Source organism: Haliotis cracherodii, unplaced genomic scaffold, assembly GCF_022045235.1.
Source record: "Haliotis cracherodii isolate W230 unplaced genomic scaffold, xgHalCrac1.p SCAF_6, whole genome shotgun sequence".
Classification (NCBI taxonomy): domain Eukaryota; kingdom Metazoa; phylum Mollusca; class Gastropoda; order Lepetellida; family Haliotidae; genus Haliotis; species Haliotis cracherodii.
The window spans coordinates 55327158-55355122 of NW_027266319.1; the positions used below are offsets into that span (position 1 = coordinate 55327158).

Genomic DNA, 27965 nt, shown 5'->3' on the forward strand with positions numbered 1-27965 from the left:
TTTAGAGATTGGGCGATTCAATGAGTAGAATAGGATGTGGTATTTTATAGGGCCTGAGAAGTTGGTATGTCATAGTGACACAACAGATATATGGATTTCAGCTTCAATTTTCTTTTTACACAAAGTTCCGGAGATGCGTCTTGCACCTTCATCGAGTGATGTACATTTCACGTGATGGGCGATGCCTCGCATAACAACAAATACATGATTGTTACTTACCAACAGACACGTGAAGCAGAGTAACGCCACAACATACACGTGGTAGTAAGTCACTAATAGACACGTGGAAGGTAACCCTCAACAGACACGTGAAGGTAACCCTCAAAAGACACGTGGAGGTAACCCTCAACAGACACGTGAAGGTAACCCTCAACAGACACGTGAAGGTAACCCTGAAAAGACACGTGGCGGTAACCCTCAACAGACACGTGAAGGTAACCCTCAACAGACACGTGAAGGTAACCCTGAAAAGACACGTGGCGGTAACCCTCAACAGACACGTGAAGGTAACCCTCAACAGACACGTGGCGGTAACCCTGAAAAGACACATGAAGGTAACCCTCAACAGATCCGTGGTGGTAACCATCAACAGACCCGTGGTGGTAACCCTCAACAGACACGTGGCGGTAACCCTGAAAAGACACGTGAAGGTTACCCTCAACAGACCCGTGGTGGTAACCATCAACAGACACGTGGTGGTAACAATCAACAGACCCGTGGTGGTAACCATCAACAGACACGTGGAGGTAACCATCAAAAGACACGTGGTGGTAACCATCAACAGACACGTGGCGGTAACCCTGAAAAGACACGGGGAGGTAATCCTCAACAGACACGTGAAGGTAACCCTCAACAGATACGTGGTGGTAACCCTCAACAGACACGTGGCGGTAACCCTGAAAAGACACGTGAAGGTTACCCTCAACAGACCCGTGGTGGTAACCATCAACAGACACGTGGTGGTAACAATCAACAGACCCGTGGTGGTAACCATCAACAGACCCGTGGAGGTAACCATCAAAAGACACGTGGTGGTAACCATCAACAGACACGTGGTGGTAACCATCAACAGACCCGTGGTGGTAACCATCAACAGACCCGTGGAGGTAACCATCAACAGACACGTGGTGGTAACCATCAACAGACACGTGGTGGTAACCATCAACAGACCCGTGGTGGTAACCATCAACAGACCCGTGGTGGTAACCATCAAAAGACACGTGGTGGTAACCATCAAAAGACACGTGGTGGTAACCATCAACAGACCCGTGGTGGTAACCCTGAAAAGACACGGGGAGGTAATCCTCAACAGACACGTGAAGGTAACCCTCAACAGATACGTGGTGGTAACCCTCAACAGACACGTGAAGGTAACCCTCAACAGACACGTGGTGGTAACAATCAACAGACACGTGGTGGTAACCATCAACAGACACGTGGTGGTAACAATCAACAGACCCGTGGTGGTAACCATCAACAGACCCGTGTAGGTAACCATCAAAAGACACGTGGTGGTAACCATCAACAGACACGTGGTGGTAACCATCAACAGACACGTGGTGGTAACCATCAACAGACCCGTGGAGTTAACCATCAACAGACACGTGGTGGTAACCATCAACAGACACGTGGTGGTAACCATCAACAGACCCGTGGTAACCATCAACAGACCCGTGGAGGTAACCATCAACAGACACGTGGTGGTAACCATCAACAGACCCGTGGTGGTAACCATCAACAGACCCGTGGAGGTATCCTCCCAACAGACACGTGTGTGTGTGGCATGGTATATGTTCAAGCAGTACAGCGTAGCCTGGAGGCTGTGCTTCTGTACATACTTAACCATCACAGACTCAAGTAGTAGCGGATGTTCCTGGAGAAACACGCCGCCAGTGACGGACCATCCATCCACTTGTTTGTACATCTTTCTGACCACGGGAAGCTTTTACTCACTGACGCAACGGGGAATGACGGCACGACAAGCACATGGATACTTCCACTCAAGTATTCGGTGCAATATGCTTGATTTAAAATGCGGGTTTTAGAACAGTGTAACAGCTGTAAGCTGGTTTAGTGAAATGGGTTTTGACGTTTTTGTCAGTTAAGGGAGCCAGGAACGTTAATACATTCAGTTCCAATAAATACGTACACTGTACATACTCCCTCCCTGACACTACAGCCGTACACTGTACATATACCCGCCCTGGCACTACAGCCGTCGGTCACGTGATCATAGTTCTGAGAGAGTGAGTGAGTTGGGTTTAACACCGCTTTGAACAGAAGTCCTGTTATGTCACGGCGTGTCAGCTTAATGTGGGAGGAAAGCCCGAAGTGATGCAGGTCTCAGATGTTTACCACTTCGGTGAAACCCACGAGCACGGGTATGGTGCTGACAAACCTAGAAACATAATCGGGGTGAACCGAAATTCGAACCCACAATCATAGGTTTCTGGCGTGCCCAAGGGACGCAACTCTGCACAGCGAATCGCGGCGCATTAGACGACTGGGCCACCCGTGCCCCCCGTAGTTCTGAACATTCTAGACAGACGTATGAGTGTACGTCATTAAGTACATACCAATAAATACAATAATATCATATCTTTTCCAGACTCAAAATATTGAAAGTGACTCGTTTCTACATTCAAACTTAATTTACATAAGATTTGATTTGAAGTTTTATCAATTTTCTCTGTCAAGGGGTATTGTTCAGTTGTGGTTTGTTTTGTTGATCAAGGCTACAACGAATGAAAATAGTTGTCGGTTTTCTTACTGAGCAGGCAAATTATCTATCGGCGTTACCAATATCCTGACTTCTGTTTGACCCCCGAGTTTGCAGCTGTGTTGCCTGTGCACAGACTCGCAACACGGAATAACCGTCTGTATGACAGTAGGTGTCTTCTTTCTCGCGAACACCTGGTGTCGTCAATGATTTTCAGTTATCCATTCATGAACTTGTCACCACTATTTTTACTTAAAGGATCAATGGACAGATAATCGAGACTGATTTATCTCTGGCGTTGACGTTTTACATTTCATTAACTGTGCGTATTTGGGAGATAAATATCATGCGTTTACATTTACGGGAGGTATGTGTTTACATTTACAGGTGTTATGTGTTTACATTTACGGGTGGTGTGTGTTTTCATTTACGGGTGTTATGTGTTAACGTGTACGGTGGTATGCATTTACATTTACGGGTGTTATGTGTTTACATTTACGGTGATATGTGTTTACATATACAGGTGTTATGTGTTTACATTTACGGGTGTTATGTGTTTACATTTACGGTGATATGTGTTTACATATACAGGTGTTATCTGTTTACATTTACGGGTGTTATCTGTTTACATTTACGGGTGGTATGTGTTTACATTTACAGGTGTTATGTGTTTACATTTTCGGGTGGTATAAAGTATACGATGATCTGATCAAACTTACTATTTGATTAATGCGGTATCATTTGCGTCAAACCGAATGACTTGCCTTTGCATGTGTTTGTGGCGGATGAAACCGCTGGAGCAGGATACGCTCACACTTTTCGCGAACACTGATATCATCTCTATTTGATAGTGATTCATAAACTCATGCGTATGATAAAGTCGGAATCGTAAAATGAACTTTGGAACTTTCTTATGAACATGGAAATGACTGTAAAGCTTTTGTTTAAAATCTGTGATTGAGAAAAATAGATAGTTGTCATTCGAAGTGATAAATAATTCAGGGATCCATTTAAAAACGTTTGTCATCCAAAATCAGATTGCAACACAACACCCACTTATCTGCAATATGACGTCATAGGCCTCAATGTCTGCTTTATTAACGATAACGACAGGGTATATGTAGACAGGGAACAAAAGTAGGTGTTTTCTTGGACGTCATGGAAACTAACACTGTTTCACAAATCAAACAAACTCGCAAAAAGATAACTTTTTGACATTATGACAAGACTACGTGATCGTTCCACGGTGATCAGAATCACATACTAAACTGTCGGGCAAAATAATATAAACTTAAAAACTGGGTTGACCAAACAATTACAAACGTCATCAAAACGTTACTAGGCTTAAAACAGTCGTCGAAACACTGCAAACGAAAGTCTAAAACACACAACACTGGTGCCTGTATCCAATACATCACCATCGAAAAAACATTATGGTTTGTTTCGGTTTAAGCCACCATCAAACATTGGAGTATAGTTTCTTTTGCCTGGAGTGAGTGAGTATGGTTTTACGCCGCTTTTAGCAATATTCCAGCAATATCACGGCGGGGGACACCAGAAATGGGCTCCACACTTTGTACCCATTTCGGGAATCGAACCCGGGTCTTCGGCGTGACGAGCTAACGCTTTAACCACTAGACTACCCGATCGCCCTCTTTTGCCTGTTCATGATGAATCAAGCAATTAGCTTCATCCAAGACGTCACTTTGAGGCCAGAGTAACCAAAGTACCGCATCCCAGGGGCTGAGTGGGCGCGGACAAGTCTGGTTAACCGAAGCATGACGTCAAACAGTTAACATGTGCTGACAAACAAAGTAAACATCGGTCATTCCTTGGTCAACGCGCGTTCACAGGGTGGACCAGGGGTTTGAAATCGCACCCGAGCATTGATAACGATACAAAATAACAAGGATAAGCAATGTTGATAGAAAAATACGGAGCCATGAGTTTAGGACTAACGGTTTTTCTTTTACTGTTATAACAGACTCAGAGACGCTGTCATAAGCATTTTCATCATTTTTAGCCACCATAAAACATGGGTGTATACTTTCTTCTGCCGAGGAGTGAATTTTTCTGTCCTATACTTTTGAAATAAACGACGAATGGGAGTTGTTTATCGCACAATAAATCACTACAGGAAGAAAAAAAACAAGAGGGGCGCAGCCTCGAGTGTTTTTTTTTTCCCTGTGGTTTTTCTTGTACGATATGCAACGGCCACGAGTTGTTCATTTCTTATATCAGATATCAACATTATGTACAGCCTCTTTAAAGATGTTAAGAAAATGTAAATGTTTTAAAATATTTACCCGAATATTAATAATGATGACTTTCTCAATAGAATCCGACCTCGGGAATGTTAGACAAGTCCATTTTAAGCACAGGTGGGTATTTCCCGCATATTCTCACAATTCTCACGACAATTACCTGTACCTTTTCTCCCAATACCGATTGTCATATCTCTCACAGTTTGGGATGCGATCGTTCGGCCATCGCGTTTATCTGCGTTGCCCAGCAAAGATTATAGGAAACAATTCACAAGACACTCTAAAAAATAACGTCGTCCAATATACGACGTCATTAAGTTGCGAGCGCATGTTCGAATCTAAGGAAATTACGTCATGATAGAACAATGTTTTATCGTGAAATAAACCACACTTCGCTCTTCATTGTCCTTTGATATATCGCGTAGCTATCCTTTATAATTATATACGAGAAATCACACCATATTCTTATCGAGTTGACTACCTCTCGACATTAAGGCATTGGAAGAAAATGAACACCTTATCGCAACAGCGAAAGAATGTTAAACTTTTGATAATATCTCGTTTCTATTTCTAACCTAGATATACCATGTTTGCAGGTTTGCGCTGCAGCCGTTGTTCAACCTACATCAGGGGCGGTCGGGTAGCCTAGTGGTTAAAGCGTTCGCTCGTCACGCCGAAGACCCGGGTTCGATTCCCGACATGGGTACAATGTGTGAAGCCCATTTCTGGTGTCCCCCGCCGTGATATTGCTGGAATATTGCTAAAAGCGGCGTAAACCCATACTCACTCACTCACTCACTCAACCTACATCACATTTGCCCTTTAATAATCGGATCAAGGCCACACAGCGATGAGCAACGATCAAGGCATGGTGTCACGGAAGCGACCAACTCACACAGTCTGACCAGCCGATCCCCTTGCAGTCATCACGTCACGAAAATCACCGGCACTTGGCAATTATTCCGACCCGAAATCCTAACAAGGCAGAACAGACATGTCACCTTTTCATGCCCAAGTCAGGCTCGTTTATCTGCACCTTATTGTACGATGTGTCGTGTGGCCAAACCCAATTCCCTCCTTGGATATCAGAGAATATTTACACAAATGTTGTCCTCAGTTATTTACAAGGTAGTTATTAAGGTTGTTGGCTAGGTAGTAGGCTCCTTTAACGCCTAGCCACGGAGGGCAATGGGAACCTGTTGCGTCGTAACTATGATAAATACGCCGTGACTATGAGAAATACGCCATGAGTATGATAAATAGGCCGTGAGTATGATGAATACTTATCATCGTGCAGTGACGTGTTGTATAAAGTTTGTGAACCTTGTTAGATACACAGATGGGGGGAACCTGTTCCTAACTTCCCAGACGATGTGACTAGTTTTCTAGACATGAATGTGTACTTCCTGACTGCTGTGGGCGAACCAGGACACCCTACTTCAGCAAGCAGAGACTGTGTTTTGGATTCTCGTCAATCGAGCGAACATTAATGGTGGATACATAGGCTCTGAAGCAACTGTCTACTTTGTGATATGTCCCTCACAACATCCCATGTTTATAATCATGTATAAAAATATTATTCTACTGATAGGATTATTTCAAGTAGAAGGACATTCTACATGTCTGTACTCAGAAACTCCCCCGTGTACTAAAATGGCGATGATAATGTTTATATGATATGTGTCTAGCACGATTGATGACGGAGGTATGTTGAAGCGTTTGCTTGTCACGCCGAAGACCTGGGTTCGATTCCAAAATGGGAGGAATATGTGAAGCCCATTGTAGGTGCCATATTCCTCGCATAACCTCAAAACAAAGTATGAACGTGGGTTTCACATGAAATCCCAAAATATTTTTTGTACTAAGACGACCATTATACATAAATATTATTTTTTGGTATTTTACCTGTAACATTGTTTAAATTCATTGCTAAAAAACGGTTGAAAATTAACGCCACCATATCCCAAAATAAACAATTATCTGTGAAGTGTTACAAAGACATGTTTTCCCTGGCAGCCTCCATGTGTTTCTAAAGATAATGATCTTATTTATATTCTTATTTATATTCTTAAGATCTCGCGAAGCTAGACTCTCCATGGCAGACAATGGAAGACATGGTCAAAAACGCCACACGTTTAAATATAAAAGTGTCAATGAATTATGACTCCATCTTGAAAAACCAACAACATTGTTGAAGCCACTACCACATGGACCATTTACACAGCAAATACTCCTCCAACTGATGTACAGATGCATTACGCTAGAACCCCCATTCTGCAGCTCATCATGCTTTTTCTTCTCTTCATCATTTTTTTAAAACTTACATGCTTTGGCATGCTTTATACACACGTTTTTTTTTCGTCAGGTAAACACAAGCGTGCATGTTCTGTCACAGGTCATGTTGATGTTTACATCGTGCATGTAATTACATTTCGTTTAGTTCCGATGGCCCTATCTCTGAGGACGAGCTATAACATGGTACGTTTGAGCTGGATTTGTTTAGAATCACCGTTGCAATTTACATGTCAGGGGTTAAGTAAATGACAAGGCCGAAGGTAATAAACATACAGTTAATATTGATAACATTGTAGTTCTTCAGCTAACATGGAAGCCTCAAGATAACACTCCATACAGTCCAACCACACCGGGTAGGCTAGGCGCTTTTGTGACATACGACAAATATTTTTCTTTAAGGGGTCGGACGGTTTTAATATGCCCAACGCACGAGTATCTGAGCAGCGGAAAGTTCACATTCCTCTTGAGCCGTGGACGCCCTACCCTTATGTAGACGGGGTATTCGGGTGGGACTGTTTTTGCTACTTAAGCACACAATAAACCATGCTGTTTCAACGTACGCGGCCCAGTAAGACAGTATTTCGCAAGACCAATTATCTCGTTTCTCGGTGTTTCAGTGTTCTCGGTTGCAAGGGCACTCCTGAGTAAGGTGAATACAGGTGAAAACAAGTGAATGCAGGTAAAAACAGATGTGAATACAGATGACTGAAGGTGCGTTTGGGAAGGTTGATAGCATAGAGGCTATACAGACTCCCTCTAAAGAGCAAATATTCATTTAATTTTTAAATATTAATAATTTTACTTGTGGAACGCCCCTTGTATATAAGTCACGCTTTAACACAATCGTATATCGTTTTTAATAGTGTTATTGTTATAATTATTATTATTTTCACCACGCTTGTTTTATATTTTGGTCATTGCACTTATCAAAGTTTACATGAAACATAAAAAGGTCCTCTAATAAAATATTGATTTGTTTGCGTTACGTCATTATTCATAGCCATTTCTTCCGCTATTCGGTTTAAGAGGTGTGCTGAAACACTCAACAAATCAGTAGGACTAATATAAGCGATACAGCCTAGTGTTGTTGGTTTTGCACTTCACAACATAACTCTTGGAGCAATTATTGTGATGATGAGAGTGCCTAGGATGCTATAGCATCATCGCGTCAGCTGCAGCCACAGTGGGTATATTGATATGACGAGATAGTCCCACTCATCCACAGTTAATGTCACTTTTCTCTTAAAACGCATATATCTGAAATCGCATGGGACAATCAAAACATTAAAAAAATACATCCAACTCTGAAATAAACAAAAACTACTAACAGTTGGCCGTGGTGGCTTCAGTGCGTTACGCTTTCGTGATATTAATTGTACACCAGCTTTCAATGTGGGTTGGTTTAGCATAAAAATATTTAATTCATAGGAAAAGGAGTTGGCACCGATTGTTATCACCCTCTCCCATAGATTAAAAAACATGCTGATATGACACATAAAAAAGAAATGGAGACATATATTTATTTTAATACTGCCCACTCAAACATTGTTGTTTGTTTCTATACTACTAAAAAAAACGTTTAAGTAAAACGTCAAGGACAGAGAATAACCAGTCTCGATTACTAGTATCCGACGAAACAGACTGCTTGGGGGGTAAAAAGCAAAATAGCGGTGAGCTTAAGTATAGCAATATGAACGAAGATACGTTCTTTGTCGGGAATCGAACTTCTTTTGAAGATGGGTGCAATGTTTTAGACACGCCGTCACAATGGGTGTGAACTTTCAGTAGTTTCTTTACGATTACATAATAAAATATCATACTGTTTATAACCATATAGTTATGGATGCAAGTGCTCATAAACCTTATATGTAAGTCGTGCCTTTGAAAATATATATGTTTGTATATACATGTCGTTGGAATAAATAGGTCAAGTTTCATTGTGATATCTAGTAAGTCAATATTAACATAACAGGTGTCTTTCACACTTTTCAGTGTGTTTATCAATTCGTATTTACTCATTGCGGTTTGTGTGAAAATTGATATTTAATGAAAAAATGATATTACCCCATGTTTTCACAGGGTTTCTCGTGATTATGGAAATGTCTTTTGTCGCGGTTATTTACCGAACCGGCGGTTTGATCCTCGCTTCAACCTACAAGATATGAATCATTACGAAACGTTGGCTGGTTGGGTTGTCGTGTCATCGTACCCACACAAGGCGCATCGATGTTCACACTATTGGCCATAAGGGGTATATTCGATTACACACTATGGATATACAGTTAACTACGTTTATAACGAACACGCTTATAACGAACTGACCGATATAACGAACTTATTTTATAGTCCAGGCCATTTGTTGTATATATGCTGTATATATGCTTATAACGAACTACGGTTATTACGAACTAAAATTAAAGGTCCCTTTGAGTTCGTTATAACCGTAGTTTGCTGTACTGACATGTTGAAGCATACAGTTAAAACGCAAAATAATTTATTTAATTGCCAAAAATTAAAAAAATAAATGATGAAAAATGTTGTATAGTTCTCGCTACTATAATTCCTGAAAAATCGCCAGACTATCGGCATTAGGTATATATATGCAGATATAGTCGAACTGAGATCATGGAGATGTCCTGACTCACATATGTAAACACTGAGCTCAAATGTTGTGATTAGCATCAGCAACACGGGCCAGGTATCTTTTAAAGTGGAGGCAAGTACATCCATTGCACACAGCTACTCCTCCAAGGAAGCTGGGAAATCTACCCCGCTTATGTAAGTCACTAAAAGCTTTCAAGTTTGAAAACGACGAAAGAGCTTTACAGTTTTTCTCTAAAACAAACAGTATCGGCCGCCTGCATGGGTGTGTGGTCGTCACAATGATGTGGTATTGTGTTAGTCAGACAGAAAACGCTGAGGTTCTTACACTGTAGACTTAAGAAATTGCCAAGAGAAATACAAGCCCTTGACTGATAACCTGTCCTAGTGGATGTCATGTTTAACACTATAACGAGTTCTACAAACAATCTGTATCGAATCTACAGCTGGGTGCACTGTTTTAGACACGCCGTCACAAAGCGAGGGTGTGAACTTTCAATTGTTTCTTTACGATAACATAAAAAATATTATTCTGTTTATGCTCCATATAACCATATAGATATGGATGAGAGTTCTCATAAACCTTATATATAAGTCGTGCATTTAATTTATCCTAATCCACAGAATAGATACATTTAGCATAGCATAAAACACACACACTACTAGATATCAATTCAAACAACAAAGTAATTATTATATTGACGGTGATAATATATTTCTTATGAAACTGTGCAATTACAATCTGTATTTATTAAAAAAAACGCCTTTACGTAACGTGCGATTCGATGAATGAACTTTTGCGAGTGAAAGAATGAATGAACTTTGAAATCTTATGTTGAACATCAATTCATACACAATCACATATGAATGATAATTTTATCTTGAATTTCATAATTTACAGACAAAGAATGAAGCTATCTACCTGATACATACACAATGGTAATAACTGACCTGTTAGTGTAATGTTTCACAAGAGATAGTCCAGGTGTATCGCATAATCCGTGCTACGCTGAGCCCAACATAACACTGTTTGTCATCGGGCCGAGCGAACGCGGGGTACCTATAACTACGTCACAGTCCGATAAACCACAACGAGGCTCTTCCCGCGCGGGTCGCCAGCATGGCATGCGCACTTTGCAGACAGGAAAGGATTCTGGTCGTCAGTACAGGTGCGCCCGACATTAATCTTAAGAAAAAGTTATAAGCTCTTTCCGTGTTTACAAATCACTGTTCTGTAAACCGTTGTGACAGAGATGGCGATAACGAAGAAATAAAAGCAGTAGTTTAATTGAGAAGCGGGAATTCAAGTGAAAGTATCGGAATTAAGTTTTTCCCCCGTGAGAGTAAAATCATGGTAATAAAACATATGTGATTCATAATGTTAATTTCCCCTTGAACCAGCGGCGTTACAAAACACGCTGCTATGTTTGATACAGTAAGTTCCGTAGCCCCCAACACAAGGAAGCGCTGCCATGTGTGAAAACTTCTTAAACAAACAAATGGTTCGTGAGGAGTGACAGATGAGCACATACATCTCTGACAAAATATGAGATCAGTTTTGAGTAACACGGAAAAGCCTCTCGCTCTTGCAACTGACACCACCTTGTGAGCAAGATCCCCGTTATAGCGCTCACTGTGATGAACCCAGAGCACTGCCGTGTTTCTTATGTCCCCTGTAGCACAACATGTTGAGTGCACTGTAACTCGGTGTGTGTATGTGTGTGTGTGTGTGTGTGTGAGAGAGAGAGAGAGAGAGAGAGAGAGAGAGTGTGTGTGTGCGAGAGAGAGAGAGAGAGAGTGTGTGTGTGTGAGAGAGAGAGGGGCACGATAACCCGACACTGAGCATGAGAGAAAGGGAAAGAGAGAAATGGACAAAGAGGGAGAGAGCGAGAGATACAGAGAGCACAATAAAACCTAACGCTAAACATATGAGAGAGGGAGAGAGAGAGAGAGCCTAACAACTAACACTTATGAGCATTAGAGAGAGTGAGACAGAAAGACAGAGAGAGAGAGGGAGTGGGAGAGAGAACACGCATGGGAGAGAGTGATAGACAGAGCGAGATAGAGACAGCACGATAACCTAACTCTGAGCATGAGAGAGTGAGAGAGATATACACACAGAGAGAGGGAGAGAGATACAGAGAGCACAATAAAACCTAAGGCTGAGAGAGAGAGAGAGAGAGAGAGAGAGAGAGAGAGAGAGAGAGAGAGAGAGAGAGAGAGAGAGAGAGAGAGAGAGAGAGAGAGAGAGAGAGAGAGAGGAGGCGTGGGACGTAAAGCATTGGGCGTGGCAGTGTTTAAGATCTGTGTAATGCCACTGGAAGCCACACAGTTGTATTTAAATCCAATTCATACTGATAACGGCTTCCACTTGACAGTCAATCTACACGTTGAAATAACAATGTCAGGAGTGTCTGTCTCATGTGAGGTGCGACGTCCACCTGAAGACAGTGCCGTCCATGACGCACCGAGGTGCTCCTCAGTATTGACTACCCAGCAGGAAGGACGGAGGGGCAACGCTGTAATTTATTATCATTATATAAAGGTAAGGCAAACACTGTAACGTTTTCTCAAGCACTTCTTTCAACGTTTCTGCTTAAGATTTTCATCCATGCATGTTTACATAATCCATTAATCAGCGATGATCTATGATGTGCCAAGTACTTACGACTTACGACGTAGGATGGAGAGTTGTTGCAACAATAAACATCAGTTGGATGTTATAAAAATTAAAATGAGTTATCCCCAAACGCGTTTATGAAAACCATACGTATCTCCCAAGTAGTGTTTACGATAATGTTGTTTACGTCGGTGTATGTAAACACAGATAGAACCTCTTAGTGGAACACCGATCAATGTTCCACCATCCATCTTAATGACATTACGTACATGTAGATGCTTGTGACTGAGGCAGGTGCGTGCACGACATTGTTTCATGAAAGGGTTGACCCGACATGACCCCACGTGCAAGGACTGAGCTGGTCAACACTGACCAATCCCTGCAGGCCTTTCTGTGATTGATGTCAGTGGTCAGTAAATCAACAGGACACGTGGACGTTATGTAAGCTACACTGCTGAAATAATGACGTCATGTAGGGAAAGACGACGATGGTTGGTTGTTTGGTTGGGTTGTTGTTTAACGCCGCACTCAGCAATATTCGAGCTATGTGACGGCGGTCTGTAAATAATCGAGTCTGCACCAGACAATCCAGTGATTGATGTCATGAGCATCGATCCACGCAAAGACGACGATGATGATAATGATGATGATGGTGATAATGATGGTAATGATCGTGAACATAGTTGGTGGTTATTGTTTGATTATATCACGTAAGATCATATTATTACATACTACTAGTACTGCTGCTGCTACTACTACTGTTGCTACTGCTACTGCTACTGCTACTGCTGGTTGTACTACTGCTACTACTACTACTACTACTACTACTACTACTACTACTACTACTACAACTGTTTTTGCTACTTCTACTGCTGGTACTACTACTGCTTCTACTACTTCTACTACTGCTGCTACAACAGCTACTGGTACTACTACAACTGCTGCTACTGCCACTGCCACTACTACTACTACTACTGCTACTTCCACTACTATTACTGCTACTGTTGCTACCACCGCTACTGGTACTACTACTACTACTACTACTACTACTACTGCTGCTGCTACTGCCACTGCTTCTTCTATTTCTGCTACTTCCACTACTACTACTACTACTGCTGCTACCACTGCTACTGGTACTACTACTACTACTACTACCACTGCTACTGGTACTACTACTACTACTACTACCACTGCTACTGGTACTACTACTACTACTACTACCACTGCTACTGGTACTACTACTACTACTACTGCTGCTAAAGCTGCTGCCACTGCTACTGGTACCACTACTACTGCTGCTTAAGCTGCTGCCACTGCTACTGGTACTACTACTACTACTACTGCTACTGCTGCTGCCACTGCTAATAGTACTACTAATGCTTCTACTGCTACTGCTGCTGCCACTGCTACTGGTACTACTACTACTACTACTACTACTACTACTACTACTACTTCTTCTACTGCTACTGGTACTACATCCAGCTAATGACATTGTCAAGTAGAAAAGCTCATTTATCCGTTTACATAGTAAAACAAATGTTATGCATAACTCCATTAAACATAAATTGTGTCACAAGGCATTAATCACTCACACGTAGAGAACGTTAAGACGCTAACACGTTTTATCCAGGTAAACACGCTGATCTAGGCCGGTAGACCTTAACGGGAAAGCTTTGATCTACCGCTGATTAAACTTACCTGTCGGCCGACCAGGACATCGGGACACAACGGCTACGTCGTGAACGACTTCCAGGCGGGCCGAGTCATCCTTGTTTTGATTACAAACTAATACGGTGACTGCGCGGTCGCCGATGTTTGGAAGTTAACGACTGTTTCGTAAATATTTGATTGTCTAATATTGTTATAGTGAATAAATGCTGTGACTCGATTACTGCGTTGAAACAGCCGATGAAGTTGTATGAACAAGACGTTGATGACGTTGAGGATGTTCATGACAGTAAAGGCAAACCGTTAGTCCTCAACCAATGGCTCCTGATTTTTGTATTAACATTGCTCACCCCAGTTTTTTACTGGCGTTATTAATGCCCGCGTTCGATCTCGAAACCTTGGACGACCCTGTGAACGCGCGTTGACCGCGGAATGACAGAAGTTAACTTGGGCTGACCACTGTTTTAACATGTTAACTGATTGACGTCATGATTCAGTTGACCAGAGCTGCCTTTGTTTATTCAACACCTGGGGGTGTATATAAACTGCCGGACAAAAGAAAGTATACACCCATGTTTGATGGTGGCTAAAAAACAACAACAAGAAACATCGGGCAACATAGATGGGTTTGGGGCCTTAAGTTTGCAGTGTTTCGGCGACTGTATCCAGCCTTGTAACGTTATTCTAACGCTTGTCATTTTTAGTAAAATTACAATTTTAATATTTATATTTTCTTTTGCCTGGCAGTTTAGGTATTCTGATGTTCGTCAGGGAAATTATAACTTTCGATTTTTGAAATTAATACTTATGAATCAATAATGAAACCGTGATGCTGAGTCTGCATCCTTGTGTGTTCTGATCGTTATATAGAACTTTCTTATTGTTTTACATCGATTGAAACTGCCTGCATTGAAATGGCCAATGGCCGCTTTCTCCGGCTATACATTGAAGTACTTGTTTACTCATCATAGTTTTGTTTTATCATATTGATACATAAGGCTATAGTGTCTCTCCTGACAGGCATTTGACATTTGATGTCCTAGGCTTTTAGGTGATCAGTTTCCCACAGTCCTAAGATTTCCTTGATTAAGACTGGTTAACTGGTTACCAGAAATGTGGTAACCTCGGTTGACTTAGATATAATCATCAAACGCACGTTGGCTTAAAACGCAGAAAGACATACTACGAAAATAAATGATACCTACCAAAATGATTGTACTCCTTTTAAGATATTTATGTTACTAATTAAAGTGCTCAAACGTTTTAAATGAAAGTTCAAGCACAATTTTTATGCTGAACCTTAATTCAGGCTGCTACTCTACTAGTTTACTTGTTGTCTACTCTGACGTCCGCGTCTTTTGAAGACGCGGACGTCAGAGTAGACAACAAGTGAACTAATCGGTTTAGTAATCAACCAATGAAAACGCCCGCAGCTTTAGTCGTTTCTTTATTGACGCTTGGGATATTAAACCAAGTCACGTGGCTTTCGCCACATTCACGGGATAAGTATGTTAATATAAGTTAAGTGTATATTAACTCGGAGGATATGCAGAAAAGGAAATAAAAAGCTTTCAAAATAATCACATTTACAAGTGAAGCTGGCACTTGTGTCCTAATATGGTAATAAATGTCCATATAAAATACAAACAGGGTAAACAGTCCGTGATTATTCATCGAGGAGTAACGGTTATAAGAAATAGGGCACGAATAAAGCCGCGTGGTAGTTATAAGTATTGATTGTCTTGCTACTATGTCATTGTGCACATAGCTGTGATAATGGGTTTACAATGTTTCTCATATAAACCCCATAAACGAAGTTTGCATTAATACCGCTTTGAATAACCGCTTTTCAGATATCATGTAAACTTTGTTTTCTATTGTACCAAGAACATTTTAAGCTTTAGAATCAATATGTTCTCTTTGATGTTCAAGAGAACAGAAATGTCCTCTAATATTTGAAGTCGAAATTTGAACTCGGCGGAATAAAGTGCTTCCAAGATTTCGTACCAAAATAAATCAATTTTACAGGGAATTGTGTGATATAATGAACGCATCGCCGTGGTAGGATTTAAGTGAGAATTAGTTCGGTCAAGTGCGGACTAGATCCTTAATGCTGATATAACGGGATATTAGTCATTACCGTTAAATATCAGTATCGACATCGTTGACACATGTTTCTGATTACCCCATATTATCATGTCAAAGGGGTGATATTCAATTATACGAATGTGATTGACTAACATTATTAAGCCCTGATTAGATCTTATCATACTGCCTTGTCCAGAAATGGCGGTTCTTCTCTGACGGAATTTCTGCTTGAGATGGCATATTAATGTTCAAGAATTACTACACATAATATTGAATTATATTTTTTTCGACCGTGAAAAAAGGAATGTCGTACTCATTTTATCGGTGTAGTTGGGCATACTTCCTAATTAAATCATTTATAGTTTTACGGTAGTATGTAAGCAGGGCTGGATCACCCGAGATGTGTTGGGAGCGGTGAGGACATTGAGGAAACACTGTGGAGAGCTGAGTCCAAAGGACATTGAGGAAACACTGTGGAGAGCTACGTCCAAAGGTCATTGAGGAAACACTGTGTGGAGCTGCGTCCAAAGGACATTGAGGAAACACTGCGTAGAGCTGCGTCCAAAGGACATCGAGGAAACACTGCGTGGAGCTGCGTCCAAAGGACACTGAGGAAACACTGTGTAGAGCTGCGTCCAAAGGACATTGAGGAAACACTGCGTGGAGCTGTGTCCAAAGGACATTGAGGAAACACTGAGTAGAGCTGCATCCAAAGGACATTGAGGAAACACTGTGTAGAGTTGCGTCCAAAGGACATTGAGGAAACACTGCGTGGAGCTGCGTCCAAAGGACATTGAGGAAACACTGTCTAGAGCTGTGTCCAAAACCACACTGCAAGGGAGGCGGATGTAAGGCTAGACTACTGTTTTTTTCACGTTTTGTTGGACAACCTGCTGTGAGGTTAAGCTGGAAGCATCCGTGAACGGGATATGGATTACACTTGACACTTTATTGAGGCCACATTTTCTTAAAGGTCAATATTAATGGAGTATATGTTAAGTGATCACAATCAATCGGTATATTAATATATTCTCTCATTCTCTCACCCTCTCGATCTTCACTATCTTAGTCTCTCGCTCCCCTCTCTCTTTACTATATCTCTCCCCCCCCCCCACCTGTCTCTCATCCATTTTCTCTCCACTATCCCTGTCTCACCCCTCTCTCTCTACACTATCTCTCTCCCTCTCTCTCACCCCTACCTCTCTCTCTGAGGGGCGGTCGGGTTGTCTAGTGGTTAAAGCGTTCGCTCGTCATTCCGAAGACCCGGGTTCGATTCCCGACATGGGTACAATGTGTGAAGCCCATTTCTGGTGTCCCCCGTCGTGATATTGCTAGAATATTGCTAAAAGCGGCGTAAAACAATACGCAATCACCCACTCTCTCTGACTCTCCGTCTCTCACTCTCTCGCACAGAGACAATCAAACACATACACATTCTCTCTCACACACTCACTCACTCACTCACTCACTCACTCACGGCGTCGTAAAACAACACACATTCCTGACGTTTCCTTTGAAATCCTTGGTAGTACATCTCCAATAAACCACCTTCTGCCTTTCTCGTTCCGATTTCATACATAAAACACATAAATATCAGCTACCTCGGGACGTGGGAAGACATTTGTAGTCTAGCCATCTCGAATACGATGCACACAAGACTTCGGTGAGCGCATGTTTAGGTGAGGTGAACGAATTTCATTAATCACGCCAGTGAAGCGCGGGTCAGTTTTACACACCTCCCCTCAATCATAATTCCTAAAATAGACACAAGTAAATCAACAAGAAACTTCAAAGTGCACCGCGATTCGCGTTTGTGCGAATACCTAACACTAAAAAGTCCCCTTTGAGCGAATTAACCGCCAAGGCTCATGAGGACAACTTAACGACAACTTAGCGATTGAGCGGCTGGACTGCATGTGTTTTCATGCAAATTGTGTGTGGCTCGTGTTACCGATAGAGCAGGACACCTTTTCACGAACACCTGGCGTTGTCACTGATCCTCGGTGATCAATTCAAAGAACTACCGTTACGTTTTGAATTTGATAAATGTGTGATTATATGTTCGTGCGCTTGGCAGCTCCAACATATAAGTTACGAATACAGGCAATTTAAGCACACGCATGGTTAATAACGTGACTAGTACCGTTGTATTCCTTCATGTCTATTTATATTTCACCTATGCGACTTCAACGATGCAAGTGTTAATGTCCCTATGCGTTATAAGACTATACACTATGAATCATATATTTTCCACCTGTAAATAAGCGTATGACGTGGGGAATGTTATGGCCAATGCAACCCGTGCAGATCCGGAGCATTGGTCTTCAGCAACCCATGCTTGTCGTAAAAGGCAACTATGCTTGCCGTAAGAGGAACCTGTCGTAAATGGCGACTAACGGGATCGGGTGGTCAGGCTTGCTGACTTGGTTGATGCATATCATCGCATCCAAATTGCGTGGATCGATGCTCATGATATCAATCACTGGATTGTCTGGTCCAGATTTGATTATTTACAGACCTCCGTCACATAGCTGGAATATTGCTGAGTGCGGCGTTAAACAACAAAGAAATATGGCCAATGCTGTTTTATATTGCGTATGAGGTGTACATCTGCCACTTGAGTGGAAACGTGATACTTACATCCCGGGTCGTACGTATTGTTGTGGGTGAGTATACAACGATCGTACATCAATACATCAATACATCACGTATACATTTCAGCCAAGTCAACTGCAAGGACGTGACCGGAATATATCAGCGCCATACAGAGGGCAGCGGGCAATCCCATGATGTGTTGTAATCAATTACGTTTCCAGAAAAAAACTGATTTGCACCAGAAAAAAAGTCCCACTGGGAATATACATAAGATGGTTACTGCGATAAATGGGTTTCCTATAGAAACAAATACCATAAAGGATGGAGATGGGGCTGCAGAGGGTACAGCTTCAGAAGAAATGAATACAGTTTTTTTTAATGTCTGTGTTTTAAAAAAAGACCAACAACTGTCGAGCAACATCTTCCCGAGGCAAGTGAGTTAACTGACTATAAAAGTCCAGTTTCCACCCTTGCCGAACTAGGCTGGTATTATGGAGTTACATTTTGGCTGGACTAACGAGTCTATGCATAGTCCAATCAAAATCGCGCACCGAAATCGAAATCCGGTTCGTAAAGTGTCCTGCAGATTTCGGTCGATTGCAGGATTTGCAAAGCATGTGCACAGCTAACTCGTTGTCAACAGATATTTTCTAAATCTTTTCATGTTTTTAATCAAGGTGCTCACGTGATTTGATGCACTTCGCGATGTAAGACTGAGTCTCGTTTTATCACAATATAGATCTTGATTATCGATCAGATCGTCTTGACAGGGCGCCACCGTTTTGTTTGAAGCAAATGCAAGTGATACGAGAGGTGGAATCTGATTGGTCAGTAGGAGAGGCATAGAAAGGACATAACTGGCAATAGCCACTGGTGGCTCTACGATCGAGCCCAGGAATTCCAGCGTAGTTCGGCAAGCGTGAAAACTGGACTTTTAAAGTCAGTTAACTCTCTTGCCTCGGAAAGATGTCGAGCAAAAGAAAGAATATACCCATGTGGCTAAAAAGGAAACAAACAAAATCTGATTTTTCTAGTGTGATTTATTTGATGCGGATAATATAAATTTAGTTGTGCTTTGGACCTTAAGCTCGCAGTGTTTCGTCGACTGTTTTCAGCCTAGAAACGTTTTGATTACAGTTTTTTTATAGGTCAAAATTCAATTTTCAGGTGTATGCTTTCTTTTCGGTGTTTTTTATGACAAAATTTTACTTCCCAATATATAATAAGTAACAGCCAAACACAGGTACAGGTAGGTCAAACAAACGCATCTAGCCAACTCTAGCTAGACGCACGTACAGAACTGACTAAACACGGATTCAGATAAAAAACTATGATTTTTTTACCAATGGTATTGCTTTCCCTAAAGGTTGCGAAGCGAGCGAAATGGGTCTTAACGTCACGATTATTTCACTCACATAGCGACGTGCATACATGTGTGTGTGCGTGCGTGCGTGCGTGCGTGCGTGCGTGCGTGTGTGTGTTTGTGTGCGTGTGTGACTGCTTGTACCAGTCCGGATTGATGCCGGTTTGCTTCGTGGCAGCTCAGATACCATGCCGAAATTTGACATGGATACAGTTAATACTAACCCCGAGCTGGTCAGTCCGTGTTTTGCCCCCTCAATGCAGAGGGCCTTGCAGGGTGACAAGTATCATCTTTTAACGTATCTTGGTATGACCCGACCAGGGGATCGAACCCCGACCTTCCGCTCTCCAGATAGACGCTCTATCCACTGGACCGCGGAGACCACCCTTAAACATCCGTTGTTTGGGACATGTGGTCTAAGTATGCTCATTCCCGATGTTTCTATCCACTGCGTACATGACATGTTACAATTACACTAGACGCAAACAATATATTTTAAACATTATCCCGCGAAGATCCGGGCTAGCATAGGTCTTCAGCAACCCATGATTGCCGTAAAAGGCGACTTACGGGATCGGGTGGTCAGGCTCGCTGATTTGACTGATGCATGTCATCGTATCCAAATTGCGTAGATCGATGCTCATGATGTCAATCACTGGATTGTCTGGTCCAGATGCGATTATTTCCAGACCGCCATTATATAGCTGGGATATTTCTGAGTGCGGCGTTAAACAAGAAACAAACCATAGAAACACCATACCATATTTCTGACGGTTCCTTTGCAATCCTGGGTATACATCTCAAATAAACCACATCTTCTGCCTTTCTCATTCCGATTCCATACATAAAACACATCAATATCTGCTACCTCGGGACGTGGGAAGACATTTGTAATCTAGCTGTGCATTAGCCATCTCGAATACGATGCACACAAGACTTCGGTGAGCGCATGTTTAGGTAAGGTGAACGAATTCATTAATCACGCCAGTGAAGCGCGGGTCAGTTTTAAACACCTCCTCTCAATCATAATTCCTAAAATAGACACAAGTAAATCAACAAGAAACTTCAAAGTGCACCGCGATTCGCGTTTGTGCGAATACCTAACAGTAAAAAGTCCCCTTCGAGCGAATTAACCGCCAAGGCTCATGAGGCCAACTTACTGGTACCCCTCTTTAGCTAATTAATTTGTACAGACATTCTTCAGTATCTTCAAGAAATCGTTATAACCTCTTTGGACCCGTCATGATCCGGGTTAGGATAGGTCTTCTTGCCGTTAGAGGCGACCATGCTTGTCGTGAAAGGCAACTAACGGGATCGGGTGGTCAGGCTCGCTGACTTGATTGATGCATATCATCGTATCCAAATTGCGTGGATCGATGCTCATGATATCAATCACTGGATTGTCTGGTCCAGACTTGATTATTCACAGACCGCCGACATACAGCTGGAATATTGCTGCATGCGGCGTTAAACAAAACAGCAACAACGTCAGATTGATGAAGATGCCTGGAGGCCTCGCGGGTAAAAATATAATTTGTTTATATGACAAAATTACATCAAGACAAATATATTTAGTCGCATAATAATGAAAGCTTTATTAACCTACTTATAAAGGTTAGTAATATTCATGAACGACATTGATTGACCCCGGCTCCAACATGCATCGTGTATAATATGTTTGACAGTTGGTCGAGTCTAGAGCCTGTCACTCTCACTGATTAATGGTACTCCTGTTCCGAGTTCCTGGGTCGAGTGATGGAGATCCTATTGAGTTATATAATGTCAGCATCACCAATAATTACAGTTCGTGAATACTTCTATGTAACATTATCTTAACGGTTACGTCGGTGCACGTTTCACTCTTCACTATTCAGATCCATCCCGACCATTTCACAGAGACGATTTAAGCAATTACCACAGACCTCATTGTACTGTATAGGAGTAGGTTTGCCTTTTTTTTTAATGTTTATCTGATCGCAACCAAAAGGGTGAACATAGCGTTAAACGTAACTAACGGCCCATTGTTTTAAAGTAACGCGCATATAACATGACTAATATGTCATAGGCTACAAAGCCGATTGCTGGTGTCAAGCATCGTGGCAGTACTCACATACACATTCGCTCTCATTCGTCTCCTCATCCATTCACTCACTGACTCACTCATCCATTCACTCACCCACTCACTCATTCATCCACTCACCCACTCACTCATCCATTCACTCACCCACTCACTCATCCATTCACTCACCCACTCACTCATTCATCCACTCACCCACTCACTCATCAGTTTATTCATTCACTCAGCCACTTGTCCATCGATTCATTCACTCACTCTTCAACTCATCCACTCATTCATCCATATCTTCATTCACTCACTCTCTCACCCATTCACTCACTCATTCACTCACCCACTCACTCATTCACTCACTCATTCATCAACTCATCCACTTATCTTCTCATTCATCCATATTTTCACTCACTCACTCATCAACTCATCCACTCACCCATCCATTCATTCATCAAATTTAACTCACTCACTCATCCATTTATTCATTCACTCACCCAATCACGCACTCACCCACCCTCTTATCCACTCATTCACTCATTCTTTCATTCATTCGGGGCGGTGGGGTAGCCTAGTGGTTAAAGCGTTCGCTCGTCACGCCGAAGACCCGAGTTCGATTCCCGACATGGGTACAATGTGTGAAGCCAATTTCTGGTGTCCCCTGTCGTGATATTGCTGGAATATTGCTAAAAGCGGCGTAAAACCAAACTCACTCACTCACTCCGCTCATTCGCGTACACGCCCTACCAACCACTTCAGCACAATGCCACACATTAATTACATGTACGGACACAACAGAGTAAGAGGATATAACTTCTCTTGGGACACACAAGGCTTGTCATGAACATCTTAACACCTACCTTAGATACCGCAGTATCCACGAGTCATTAACCTGGATCTATCTCCAGAGGTCATCCCTAGATGACTCTGAACATGGACTTAATTCTCAAACAATGTAGACCTAACACCCGTCACGGCAGTGAGCCTTCCCGTAGCCCCGGATGTTGATCTGGAGCCATACATCACGGGAAAGTAATACACGCCAAAACACAAGGGGCAATGTTGGAGAATTATTCAGATAGCGGTTCCTCCTCTTATTGTCTGTGCAGAGAAGTCGGGTTGACAGTTGCGGTATATCATTGCGTGCTTAACGTTTGTTTGTATGCCCTAGCCAGGGCTGTGATAAAACACAGGCAGGCCGTGGTATGACCCCGACAATGATTATTTAATTCTTCCACACTGTGGAATGTGCAGAGCCGTGAAGGTTCTGCTCGTTTGACCGAGCGAGTGTGTGAGTGAGTATGGTTTTACGCCGCTTTTAGCAATATTCCAGCAATATCACGGCAGGGGACACAAGAAATGGGCTTCACAGATTGTACCCATGTCGGGAATCGAACCCGGGTCTTCGGCGTGAAGAGTAAACGCTTTAACAACTAGGCTACCCGACCGCCCCGAGTGTTAGAGTGAATGCTGTTTTACGCTGCAGTTACCAACATTCCAGCTATATCATGGAGGCTTGTAAATAAGCCTGAACAATACGAACTGGTGGTTGATATTATGAACATCGCCCTTCGTTGAGTGCGATGACACGCCAAGTCACAAGGTTTTTTCATCTCGATCCATTTTATCTGGCTCTTGTGGCACACATAAGTTACCAAGGGACCAGTTCTATCACAGAATACCTGCGAGATTGCATGAACGAAAGAAGGTGAACGCAGTGTCAGCGTTAACGGAATTTCAATTAGATCTACTTGAAGGAAAATGGTGTTTTCAAGTGAGTTGAGTTCGTACAGTATTCCAATTATATCACGGCGTGTCAGCTTGATCTGGGAGAGGGGCGGTCGGGTAGCCTAGTGGTATGAGCGTTCGCTCGTCACGCCGAAGACCCGGGTTCGATTCCCAATGTGTGAAGCCCATTTCTGGTTTCCCCCGCCGTGATATTGCTGGAATATTGCTAAAAGCGGCGTAAAACCTCACTCACTCACTTAATGCGGGAGGAAAGCCTGAATTGATGCAGGTCTTAGACGTTTAGCACTTGGGGAAATCCACGAGCTTTGGAAACATAATCAGGGAGAACCGGAATTTGTAATTTTTGCTTTTAAGGGTGGCCCTGGTGTGATTCCAAGTATGTGTTAAATTTGTGATATTAATATTTGTGGGTCACGATGGCATTATTGTTAAAACATCGTAAACAACCCGGGGACCACCAACGCTCCCACGCACCCAACCACACCCACTCACTCGACACAGTGGGGATAAAGTGGGGCACGTGTGTACATGGAGAGAGGTCAAAAATGACCATTTCATGTTGCCATGTCAGTAAAAGGAAAATTTCATATAGACCTGTAACACTTGTCGCAGATCACTTTACAGTCCTGAAGAGACCGCGTCCGAGATGTGGTGCATAGAGCGTCTGCACGGAGAGCGAAGGTCGGTGGTTCGATCCCCGGCCGCGCCATTCCAAAAAACACGTTAAAAGATGGTACTTGTTATTACCCTGCCTGGGACTTGGCACTAAGAGGATAAAACAAGGACTAGTCGGCTCGGAGTCAGTATGCTGTGTCTGAGTGGGTTATTCATGTTAAACTTCGGCATGTTATCTCAGTAGGTGAGCACTAAAACACGGCGTTAGTCCGGACTAGTACAAGCAGTCACACACACACACACACACGCACGCACGCACGCACGCACGCACGCACGCACGCACGCACGCACGTACGCTGGCACACACACACACACGCACGCACGCTGGCACACACACACACGTACGCTGGCACACACACACACACTGAAGTTCTGTATAAGGTTAATATAAAAAACGCTAAACATAAAAAATGCTGTAAAGGAGTCCTGAAGCCAGGGATGGGGATGGGGACGGAATGAGGGTAATTGTTTTATGGTATATATGCACTAAGATCTTTAAGAGAAACTAAGTTAGAGATGACAAGAGGATGGGAATATGTTGCATGGGGTGCGGGGAATGGAGGTGATTGTTGTAGAAAATATTCTCAAGGTTCTGTAGAAGAGACTACATACAGGTTCACAAAGTTCTATGCAGTTGCAAAGCGCACTGACACTATCAGGTCGAAGTGTTACAAGACTCACTGGTTAATACCACATACAAGGAACGCTCTTCAGGATCCCGGTATAATTGAACCTAATGATGTAATTGATACACTATTCTTGTAAACGTATGAGACTAATAAAAACCTCATTCATCATCAGCTGCACAGCAGAGGCTGAGGGTAAGTAAAGCTGAACAGCCAAGGGACCGGCTGTAACAGATATATCAGAGTACCAGGGTGGTCAGATCTCACATTTTGGCTAAACTGTACTTGGAACAATACAGCGAGAACATGATACTTTCTCTAACACACTTTCTGAGAGAGAGAGAGAGAGAGAGAGAGAGAGAGAGAGAGAGAGCGAGAGAGAGAGAGAGAGGGTGACAGGGAGGGAGAGGGGATGAGAGACAGAGCTAGTGGAGAGAGACGGCGAGAGATTGGGGAGAGAGAGAGACAGGGGGTGTGAGAGAGAGACAGGGAGAGTGGTCAAGGGTGAGAGGGAGGGAGAGGAGATGAGAGACAGAGCTAGTGGAGAGAGACGGCGAGAGATTGGGGAGAGAGAGAGACAGGGGGTGTGAGAGAGAGACAGGGAGAGTGGTCAAGGGTGAGAGGGAGGGAGAGGAGATGAGAGACAGAGCTAGTGGAGAGAGACGGCGAGAGATGGGGAGAGAGAGACAGGGGGAGTGAGAGAGAGACAGGGAGAGTGATCAAGGGTGAGAGGGAGGGAGAGGGGATGAGAGACAGAGCTAGTGGAGAAAGACGGCGAGAGATTGGGGAGAGAGAGAGACAGGGGGAGTGAGAGAGAGACAGGGAGAGTGAGAGAGAGACAGGAAGAGTGATCAAGGGTGAGAGGGAGGGAGAGGGGATGAGAGACAGAGCTAGTGGAGAGAGACGGCGAGATATTGGGGAGAGAGAGAGACAGGGGGAGTGAGAGAGAGACAGGGAGAGTGAGAGAGAGACAGGGAGAGTGATCAAGGGTGAGAGGGAGGGAGAGGGGATGAGAGACAGAGATGTTGCCAGTAATCGGTTTCATGGGGTTTCCTGATTTCCAGGGTTTACTTGTAGTTTAGTAACATCACAGTGTGTCAGCTTCATGTGGGAGAAAAGCCCAAAACTCGAAGAAATTACCACTTGAGACCAACGAGCGAGGCATGGTGATGACTCAAAAGGTTCATGGTCAGAACTTATCTTGGATTCGAACTCACGATCAATCGGCCTTCGTACAGCTTAGGGCTTGTGTGCGGGGATGTGGAGACCAATAGCGGGCACCGACGCGGCCCGGGACACGAGCATAAGCCGAACGTCAATCGCTGTTTGTGGAGGGCTTGAAATGCTCCAGCAATGGCGACATGTTATCTCATATTGATTACGAATAAAATCCGCACTCACAGTGGATGAGATCCGCTTTACATTACCGTTGTTTCGCCAAATAAACTTCTACAAAAATAACCGTCTAAAGTAGCCTGATTTGAAGTGCATGTAAACGCTGGCACTTGTAATAACCTGATTCAGGCCCGCAACTGAACTTGACTAATGTCATGGTATAATACTGTGTGCAGCGTGTGCGATGGAAGGCTTCAGGTATAATTGACTTAGTGGATTCACAGGCGTTTTGTGGTCATCAAAGTGCCATTAATACAACCCTTCATGACGAGGCTCTCAACATCTGACGGCTAACGGGAATAAATAGATTTATTTAATATTTAATTTTTTTTTAAAAATGTGACAAAGAAAACAGGGACAGAAATGCTACCTATAGAATAAGCTGCCGGGAAAAAATATGCACACACCCAAGTTTTTTGGTTGCTTAGAACGAAACAAACAAGAAATGGTTATTCGGTAGTGATGTGTTTGATTTGAGTATCGAAGTTATGTTTTGGGCAGATTTTCGGCGACTGTTGTAAGTCTAGTAATGGTTTGATAACGCTTTTTGGGTCCAATCCATTTTTTAAGTGTATACTTTCTTTTCAATAATCAATATGGAGATAAACATACTGTGTTTTCAATGTAGAGCTAGGGTACCTGTAGAATTAACATTCAAATGTTAAATTTAGGGTCAAATTATAGAAAAGCGCCAAATTCCAAGCTCTCCCCAAAACTTAAAATACTTTATCTTTGTAGATTTCTATCGTGTTTTCTGCACGAAATGTATTGTTACATATCCTTTGAATATTGTAGTAACTGCAACTTTGCATCTTGTAACCTTTATAGCTATGATTGTAGATATGATTATTTAAACATGCCTACCGCCGATGACTGAAAAAAGTACTATTCTATGAATTTACGCTTCTGCGGTGATGCAGCCGTCAAACCAGCTGTTTCAATCAGAGGGGGTTTATTGTGATTAAATAGCCTCTCATTAACCAATCAGAATCGAGTAATTTCAAAATTCATGGTGAATAATCATTTAAACTAGTTTAGTTTAGCTTTAACGATGACGTCACAAGGCGCTACCGAACCAGAGTATCGCATCGAAGGGGTTCAGAAGGCCTTGGTAAGGCGCGTTCACCAAAGACTCCCAAGGTTTTGATATCAAACGCAGGCCTGGAAAACCATTGTAAATAATGGATGAGCAATGTCAATAAAAATTGGGAGACATGTGCGTTTACGACTAAAGGATTTTGT

General features: G+C 42.7%; 2 protein-coding genes across 4 annotated transcripts in view; both read right to left on the reverse strand.

The window, feature by feature from the left end:
* Positions 1-27965, reverse strand: part of LOC139444735 (uncharacterized) — a 116606-nt gene that overhangs the window by 47576 nt on the left and 41065 nt on the right. Inside the window, exon 1 of one of the 3 annotated variants that reach the window (XM_071225668.1) lies at positions 10831-10935. The exons of the other annotated variants lie outside the window; for them this stretch is intronic. The gene's annotated coding sequence lies outside the window, so the exon portion shown is untranslated. Of the gene's footprint in view, positions 1-10830; positions 10936-27965 lie in introns of those variants that run through there. 3 annotated transcript variants of the gene reach the window in all.
* LOC139446514 (uncharacterized) lies at positions 273-17385 on the reverse strand. Its single transcript, XM_071227820.1, has 2 exons — positions 17302-17385; positions 273-1280 (listed from the first exon to the last, which is right to left on the reverse strand). Exons 1-2 carry the CDS (start codon positions 17383-17385, stop codon positions 273-275), a joined length of 1092 nt encoding a protein of 363 aa, XP_071083921.1.